The sequence below is a fragment of the Chrysemys picta genome, chromosome 1, assembly GCF_011386835.1.
Source record: "Chrysemys picta bellii isolate R12L10 chromosome 1, ASM1138683v2, whole genome shotgun sequence".
In the NCBI taxonomy this organism is placed as follows: Eukaryota; Metazoa; Chordata; order Testudines; family Emydidae; genus Chrysemys; species Chrysemys picta.
The window spans coordinates 356,945,458-356,954,492 of NC_088791.1; the positions used below are offsets into that span (position 1 = coordinate 356,945,458).

Below are 9,035 nucleotides of genomic sequence, written 5' to 3' on the forward strand. Positions count from 1 at the left end.
ACACTTTCCCTGTAAAGCAAGTAGAGAACAGCTACTAACAGGGATTTTATAGCTAACTGTTTGACTGGGTGTCCATAATATGGAGCTACCCTCCTTCCCTTCATTTATCACACATCGCCCAAATCACAGACAGTGCTGGCAAGCTTGGTATAGGTCGGGTCTACATCGGCTGGGATTTCTTCCTGGAGGTTTAGGAAACAGAGTTAATAAGATACATACACCTCTAATTTTAGTAATAATCACATGAAGAACTAAACAGTCTTTTTCACATTTAAAGAACTACAATGACTTAGAATGCAGAGACATTTTTACCTGGCTGATTCTGGGAAACCTTTCCGGGAGAGTGCATTAGCCATTTTGTTAGAGGCTGCTGAAATGTGTTGTATTTCAAATACCAAGTTTTGAAGAGACAAACTCCACTGAAGAAGTTTTTTGTTAGTTTCTTTGACTGAGTAAAGCCACTTTAGTGCAGCATGGTCAGTCTGCAAGTGGTAACGCCATCCCCAAATGTATTGGCGTAGCTTCTCTAGACCATTCACAATAGCATAGTATTCTTTTTCTGAGACTGACCAGTGGCTTTCCCTCTCAGAAAGTTTTTTGCTGAGAAACACAACAGGATAGAATTGTTGATCTGGTCCTCCCTGCATTAAAACTGCTCCTACACCACTCTCGGATGCATCTATGGTTACGATGAATGGTTGGTCGAAGTCCGGGGCCCTTAGTACAGGGTCAGCTGGTTAAAGGCTTTTTGACACTTCTCAGACCACTGAACTGCATTTGGCTGTTTTCCCCCCAAATCGTCGGTAATACCTGGCGAAGCCCAAGAAGGATTGGACTTGCTTCTTTGACTCAGGGACAGGCCAATTTTGGATAGCATTTACTTTAGCCTGTATGGGGTTGACAGTACCTTAACCCACCTGGTGTTCAAGGTACATTACCCTGTTTAACCCTGTTTGACATTTTTTGGCCTTAACTTTTAAGCCTGTGTCCCTTAGGTGCTGGAAGACAGTTTGAAGATGTTCCAGCTGTTCCGCCCATGAATCTGAGAATATAGACAAATCATCAAGGTCGGCGACTGCAAATTCCCCAAATCCAGCCAGAAGGTTAACTACCAGTCTCCGGAAGGTGGCGGGTGCATTTGTAGTCCGAAAGGGAGCACATTAAATTCAAACAGCCCTACATGGGTGATGAAGGCTGACCTTTCCTTGGCTGGGTCATCTAGTGGCACTTGCCAGTACCCCTTAGTGAAGTTTAAGATGGAGTTGAACTGGGCACGTCCCAGTTTATCCAATAGCTCATTTGTGCATGGTATTCGATAGTTTTCTGGGCGAATTACAGCATTTAGCCTACGGTATTCCATGCAAAAGTGGATTTCCCCACCAGGTTTGGGAACTAGAACTACTGGAGAGGCCCATGAACTCTCAGAGAGGCAGATTACACCCATCTGTAACATGTCCTTGATCTCCCTTTCTATTGCAGTTTTCACATGAGGAGCTATCCGGCTCTAATCATGTGAGCATAGAAGCATAGAATCATAGAATATCAGGGTTGGAAGGGACCTCAGGAGGTCATCTAGTCCAACCCCCTGCTCAAAGCAGGATCAATTCCCAACTAAATCATCCCAGCCAGGGCTTTGTCAAGCCTGATGTTAAAAACCTCTAAGGAAGGAGATTCCACCACCTCCCTAGGTAACCCATTCCAGTGCTTCACCACCCTCCTAGTGACAAAGTTTTTCCTAATATCCAACCTAAACCTCCCCAACTGCAACTTGAGATCATTACTCCTTGTTCCAATTTTTCCACATCCTTCTTGTAGTGTAGGGCCCAAAACTGGACACAGTACTCCAGATGAGGCCTCACCAATGTCGAATAGAGGGGAACGATCACGTCCCTTGATCTGCTGGCAATGCCCCTACTTATACAGCCCAAAATGCCTTTAGCCTTCTTGGCAACAAGGGCACACTGTTGACTCATATCCAGCTTCTTGTCCACTGTAACCCCTAGGTCCTTCTCTGCAGAACCGCTTCCTAGCCATTTGGTCCCTAATCTGTAACAGTGAATGGGATTCTTCCGTCCTAAGTGCAGGACTCTGCACTTGTCCTTGTTGAACCTCATCAGGTTTCTTTGGGCCCAAACCTCTAATTTGTCTAGGTCCCTCTGTATCCTGTCCCTACCCTCCAGCATATCTACCACTCGTCCCAGTTTAGTGTCATTTGCAAACTTGCTGAGAGTGCAGTCCACGCCATCCTCCAGATCATTAATGAAGATATTGAACAAAACCGTCCCCAGGACCGACCCCTGGGACACTCCACTTGAAACTGGCTGCCAACTAGACATGGAGCCATTGATCACTACCTGTTGAGCCCGACGATCTAGCCAGCTTTCTATCCACCTTATAGTCCACCTTATAGTATCACCTGTGTCAATGGAGTGGTATGCCATTCTGTCCATCCTGGGGTGGCTGAAAACACTGGTGCGAAGCTGGTGCACAACTCCTGGATTTGCTGTCACTGTTTACACCCAAGTGTGATGGAAAGGCTCACCTCTTCTACGTCACCATTGCTTTTTCCTTCATAATAGACTCCTTCAGGCCACTCAGTGTGATCTCTCTCCTGGGCTGTAAACTGGATAGCCTTGATTTCTCAGGAATAAAAGGGCTTTAGAGAATTAACATGGTATACTTTAGGCTTTAGGAAAGGGTCTGGGAATGCTATGAGGTAATTAACAGCTCCCAGGTGCTTGTACTGGACAGTCAACTTGGCTGTAGGCAAGTTAAGAGTTGACCTTAAAGGGTTGCACCATTACTCGGGCCTCTGGGTCAATGACTTTGGGGTCCACCAGGGATTGGTGGATAGCTGACACCTGTGCTCCACACAGCAAAGGCGGGGCTCACACGCTCATCTGGGCATGCAAGTAGGGCTGCCCCCTGGGCCGAAGCGGGAGCAGTGGTAGGCAGGGAAGGAGGAGGGGCAACTATGGATGCTGGGCAACAAGGGTTGCTGGCGATGATGGGGCCGGCAGCCTGCCAGGGCTCGGGAGTTCTGGACGCTACTCCATGCAGGGCCAGGGGGCACTCCCTCTGGACACGCCCCGTCACCTGGCAGATGTAGCACCAGGCCTCCTCTGAGGAATAGTGTACCTTGTACTGGGCCCCTGGTAGGGGACCAAAAAGTACCCCTCGAGTGTTTCTCCATCATGTGCCACCGGCAGCACTAGAAGCTACAGCTGTTGGCAGAACCAGAGGACATGACAAAGGGCAGGGTCCTTGCAGACCAGTGGGAGAGGGCTAATGATGGAAATTGGTTTTCCCAGGGGTGGAAAGGAAATGTAACAGGTCTAGCCCAGTATCCTGTCCTCCAACAGTGGCCAGTGCCAGGTGCACCAGAGGGAATGAACAGAACAGGGAATCATCAAGTGATCCATCTTCTGTCGCCCATTCCCAGCTTCTGGCAAACAAAGGCTAGGGACACCAGCCCTATCCCAGCCCAAGCATTAAAAAGCTTCTACATGTCGTGATCAAAAGCATCCTGCAGAGTGTATGTTAAACTCAGCTTCACTGTTCAGCTTCAGCCCCTGGGTAACCTGTACTGACAGATGTTTGACTGCATGTGGTTTCCCTCTGTGTGCCATCCCACCCCTGAGTAGACAGCTGGCACAGCAGACCTCACATGAACCATCCGATGGTCACAAGGTACTTTAAGGGATGAAGGCAGCAAGCCAGCTTTATGGTCGACAAAGCCTGGTACCAGTATCACACAGACTAATACATGTACGCCCATCACAAGTGAACGTTCCTCCCTAGGCCAGACAAAGATATTCCCTCTTTGAGACATCTTTATACCCCGACACAAACAAGTTAGTTACTGCCCCCTGACATGGCTAATTATTGCCCATTATCATGTACATGTTTTATTAAAATATCTCTATTACAGTCGGTCATTTTGACCTTATCTTTCAGTAGGGGTCAGTGTGTTCCTGTTACCCTTGGGGAATGTTTTTGTACCATCCTTCATATTGGGATATTCTGGTACCACTTTATATCAGGATGTGTTTGCGTGAGTACTCTGTGACTGGCGCTTCTTAGGAATGTGTATTTCTCCAATATCATCCATGTTTTTGCAAGATTCTGTGAGACGGTTGTGCTTCATACCAGGCCTCTGAAACAAGGGCTTATGTCTCAAGCTCTCTTCCGACTACATACTGTATTTCCAGATAATGTGCCATGTACATGTGTAAATAGCCAGCTAATATAATATGTGCCATTTATCTCCCTCCCTGTGAGTTACCAAAGCCACCTCATCCTCTTCCCTGCATTCCACCTTCCCAGATAGCACAGGGGCTTATCCTTCCACCTCTCTCAGCTGTTGTCCACCTAGCTTCAAAACCGACCCCTTGCCCTGCCCTCGAGTCCCCAGAGGCCCACACCCATTGCAGGAACTGTGCCAGCTACAGGCCCCCAGCCAGGAGGAACAAAAGGGAACTGAAAGCTAAGGAAATAAGCCACACAATGATCTCCTTCCTCAGGATTTTGTAGCTCAGCCTTAGGGCCCACAAGCTGTACGATGAACAATCTGGACCATCTGCCACACAACCCTACTCCTAACACTCAGCTCTTTTCACAGCTTCCTGGATTCCCGCTCTCCTCCTGATTGGCCTGTCAGCCCCAGCGCTGATTGGCTCATTACACTTTCTCCTTGTGAGGCTGCAGCTGCTCCCTTCCCAGCACAGGAGCAGAGGGAACCCAACTGAGGGGAGGAGGGAGGTGGAGATGATCCAGTGTGTGACAGATGGAGGAGAGGAGAGAGCAACAAGGGCCAGGGCCCCGATGGAATAGTCAGAGAAGGAGATGGGGATTCAGGAAAGAGGTGAGGTAGGGGGCAGTGCTTCAGTGGTCCAGTTACCAGTAATTACAAAATATCAGAGGGGTAACTGTGTTAGTCTGGATCTGTAAAAGCAGCAAAGAGTCCTGTGGCACCATATAGACTAACAGAGGTATTTATTCCTGCCTCTGGAAATTTCCACTACATGCATCCGACGAAGCGGGTATTCACCCACGCAAGCTTATGCCCCAATAAGTCTGTTAGTCTATAAGGTGCCACAGGACTCTGCTGCTTTTACTGTAATTACAAAGGTGGCAACCTTATGAATTAATGAGTTGTACATAGACCAATTCCCCTGTTTCTCACACTGCCACAGCACAGTATGGTCAGAAACAGTTTCATGATTCATTGACTGACCAGTCAGGGATTCAGGGAATGGGGCCCAGGACCATTTCTCCAGCCAGCTCTGCACAGAGCTCAGTTTGAGAGCCAGAGCACCAGGAGAAAACTTTTAGGTCCCTTTATGAGTAAAGAGCTGGAGCAGCCTGTCCCGGATCTGTTGGGTCCTCACCCCGTAGATGATGGGGTTTAGCATGGGGGGCACCAGAAGGTACACATTGGCAACGAGAACATGGAAATGCAGGGTGACATTCTGGCCAAACCGGTAAGTGAGGGAGGAGAAAATTGTTGAGACATAAAAGGCTAAGATGGCACAGAGGTGGGAGGCACAAGTCCCAAATGTCTTGAGCCGGGCATTCTTTGTGGGGAGCCTGAAGATGGCCCTGAGGATCTGGATATAGGAAACAGTGATAAAAAACACATCCAGACCAAGCACGCAGAATACCACAAAGAGGCCATAGTAACTACTGACGCGCGTGTCGGAACAAGCCAGCTTCACCACGGCCATGTGCTCACAGAGTGTGTGGGGGATGATGTTGGTTCTGCAATATGGCTTCCACCTCGCCAGGAAGGGATGTGGCATTACGAGCATGCCACCGCGCAGCACCACGGCCAGGCTGATCTTGGCCACGACAGGGTTTGTCAGGATGGTGGAATGTCTCAGGGGATCACAGATGGCCACATAGCGATCAAAACCCATGGCCACAAAGATCCCAGACTCTATCACTGAGAAGCAGTGAACGAAGTACAGCTGGGTGAGGCAGGCATTGAAATCGATCTCCCTGGAATTGAACCAGAAGATACTTAGTGTTTTGGGCAGGATGGACGTAGACAGGACCAGGTCGGTGATGGCCAGCATGCAGAGGAAATAATACATGGGCCCATGGAGGCTTGTCTCTCTCTTCACGATGAAGAGGATGGTGAAGTTCCCCAAGACGGCAATGGCATACATGGTGCAGAAGGGGATGGAGATCCAGACATGGGCCGCCTCCAGGCCAGGAATGCCCAGCAGGATGAAGGTGGAGGGGTTGGTGAAGTCAGTTGTGTTGGAATCTGACATGGAGTATGGGAGAAGGTGTCCAAGTCTGAGGCAGAACGGTGTCTCCTGTATATACCGTATATTCCCTTGACTTCCTATATATGCCCAGAGTCTAGGGTGTTTGTCGCAGGACAAAAGCCTGGATGGAGAGACAAAGTTAATATGAGAAACTGCATGCACATGCTTAGGGAGATCTGGGAGTGAAAAAAGACCAAACCCTTTCCAAGACGTGCCAGGGGCAAACAACCCAACTAGAACACACCTCAGGGAAAGGACCTGGGCATCATTGATAGTAGCTCCATGGAAACACCTGCTCATTCACAGCAGTGGCCGAAGACAGTGTTCGGATGCCTGAAGGAATCCGATGGAGAATACCCTGCTCTGGATATGTTCTCAGTTTTGATCACCCAGTCTCTATTAAGGATATAGCAGATAGAAAGGGGATTTCTAAGAATGGGGGAGGCTGCCACATGCCGACAGACTGAAAAGTGGGACTATTTAGATTACAGAAGAGACAAAGAAGAGGTAATATGATAGAGAAGAGGAAAATGAAGGATGACACAGATTAAATTCAAATTGACAAACAAAGAACAGTTCCCAACCAGTAATATCTATAGATACTTAATTCTTCAAAAGGGTAATTCTCCAAAGCTGAGGCCAATTATCAGCAAAAGTTATTGGGAGGAAATATTGAGACAGAAAAATGGGATAGAAAATTGGGACTTCTTCAAGTCAAAAAGCCAAGATTCCACAGTCTAGAAAGTGGACAACTTTGGCTAAAAACCCAGTTCAGTGGGAAAGGGCAGGTAGCAATTAGGGTGGGGGAAATTCATATATAATACCTGGGAAAAAGAAAAAATAGATAGAAATCAATCCAAATCAGAAGTTATAAAAATTTATATGGGAAATTAAAGACATCTGGGAAAAATCCATGCTTTGCAGGGCTAAGGATAACAAAAATGATGTTATTAACTATATTAAGAACAAAATAAATTCTAGAAAATGTATAGGGCAATTATTAGACAGAGAAAGGAACTCATTATTGTTGCAGAAAAGGTAGATGTGTTTCAGAAATATGTTTTGTTTTTTTTGCATTTGGAAAGAAGCAGTGTGAGGCACTCATATCACATAAGGTGATAAAATACTTCCAGGACCATTAGCTGTCAAGATGTTAAACAGCATCTACAGTAGAACCTGAGAATTACGAACACCAGAGTTATGAACTGACTGATTAACCACACACCTCATTTGGAACCGGAAGTATGCAATAATGCATCAGCAGATCCAAACCAAAAGAAAGGCAAATACAGGACAGTAATGTCTTAATTGTAAACTCTTTTTAAAAAATAAAGGGAAATTAAAAAGAAGAAGATTTGACCAGGTTAGAAAATAATGGAATCACTGATATGAGATTAGTTAAAAAAAAAATCTAGGAATACAGTTAATGGCAGTCAACATCATGGTTTGTGGAAAAAAGGTCCTGTCAAATAAACCAAATTTCATCCTTGAATGCAAGTACACATTTGGCTGATCAAGGGAACTATGCAAGTGCAATAGACTTTGATTTCTCAGCAGCATTTGATTTAGTACGGGAAAATATTCAGATAAAAAATTGAACAGTATACAGTATCAGTAGAGCACATGTAAAATGGACTAAAATCTGGCTAATTGACAGATCTCAGAAAGCAGTTGTCAAGTGGCCATTGTCTGCAAATGGGGGTGTTCCTAGTGGGGCTCTGTAGGGATCAGTTCTAGGCCTGATGCTATTCAATATTTTCATAAATGATCTGGAAGCAAATAGAAAATCAAAGGATTTAGGGGTTACTGTGGACAACCAACTTATCATGAGTTTCAAATGCGATGCTGTGGCCAAAAGGGCTGTTGCGATCCTTGGATGCATAAATAGGGGAATGGTGAGTTGGAGCTGGGGAAAGATTTTACCTCTGCACCTGGCATTGGTGAAACCAATGATGGACAGTCCGGGGGTCTACATTTCAAAAGGGATGCAGAAAATTGGAGAGGGTGCAGGAAAGAGCAGCAAAAATTTTTGGAGGCTGGAGAAAATGCCGGACAGTGAGAGAGAGACTGAAAGAAATTCATGTATTTATCTTAAATGGTAATAATGGGCTCTTAGATCAAGAGAAAGGCAGAACAAGGCCCAATGGGTGGAAGCTAAACACCAGACGTATTTCAGCTGGAAATAAGGACCAATGTTTAGCATTGAGGGCGACTGACCATTAGGACAAACTTTGTTGACCTCCCACTGTGTGCACTGGGGTTAGGATGATATCGCTACATCTGTCAGGGTGTGGATTTTATTGCTATTGCAAAAAAAAAAAAAAGCAAATGCAATTTTCGGTTGCATTGGCAGAGACATAGAATGCAAGTTGTGGAAAGTGATAGTACCGTTCTACTCAGTGCTGGTCAGGCTTCAGTTGCAGTACTATGTCCAAGTTTCGTCACAAATGTATAGAAAGGATGTAGGAAAACTGGAAAGGATCCAGAGACAAGAGACGTTTGATTAATTAGGGGAAAACTTTCAGATAAAAAAATGAACAGTCTACAATATCAGTAAAGCACATGTAAAATGGATTAAAAATTGGCTAACTGACAGATCTCAGAAAGCAGTTGTCAATGGGCCATTGTCAGGGAATGGGGGTGTTTCTAGCGGGGTTCTGCAGGGTTCAGTTCTAGGGATGCTATTCAATATTTTCATCAATGATCTGGAAGGAAATAGAAAATCACTGAAAATAAAATTTGCAGATGACCTAAAGATTG

General features: G+C 45.9%; 1 protein-coding gene across 1 annotated transcript; it reads right to left on the bottom strand.

The window, feature by feature from the left end:
- Positions 1 to 5,330: 5,330 nt before the first annotated feature.
- LOC101952114 (olfactory receptor 52M1-like) lies at positions 5,331 to 6,278 on the bottom strand. Its single transcript, XM_005310499.2, has one exon. The coding sequence runs from the start codon at positions 6,276 to 6,278 to the stop codon at positions 5,331 to 5,333; it is 948 nt and encodes a 315-aa protein (XP_005310556.2).
- Between the last annotated feature and the right edge of the window lie 2,757 nt (positions 6,279 to 9,035).

What these genes read in the sequence shown, in the direction of transcription:
- LOC101952114 (XM_005310499.2), bottom strand. Translation starts at nt 6,278, where the DNA reads ATGTCAGATTCCAACACAACTGACTTCACCAACCCCTCCACCTTCATC.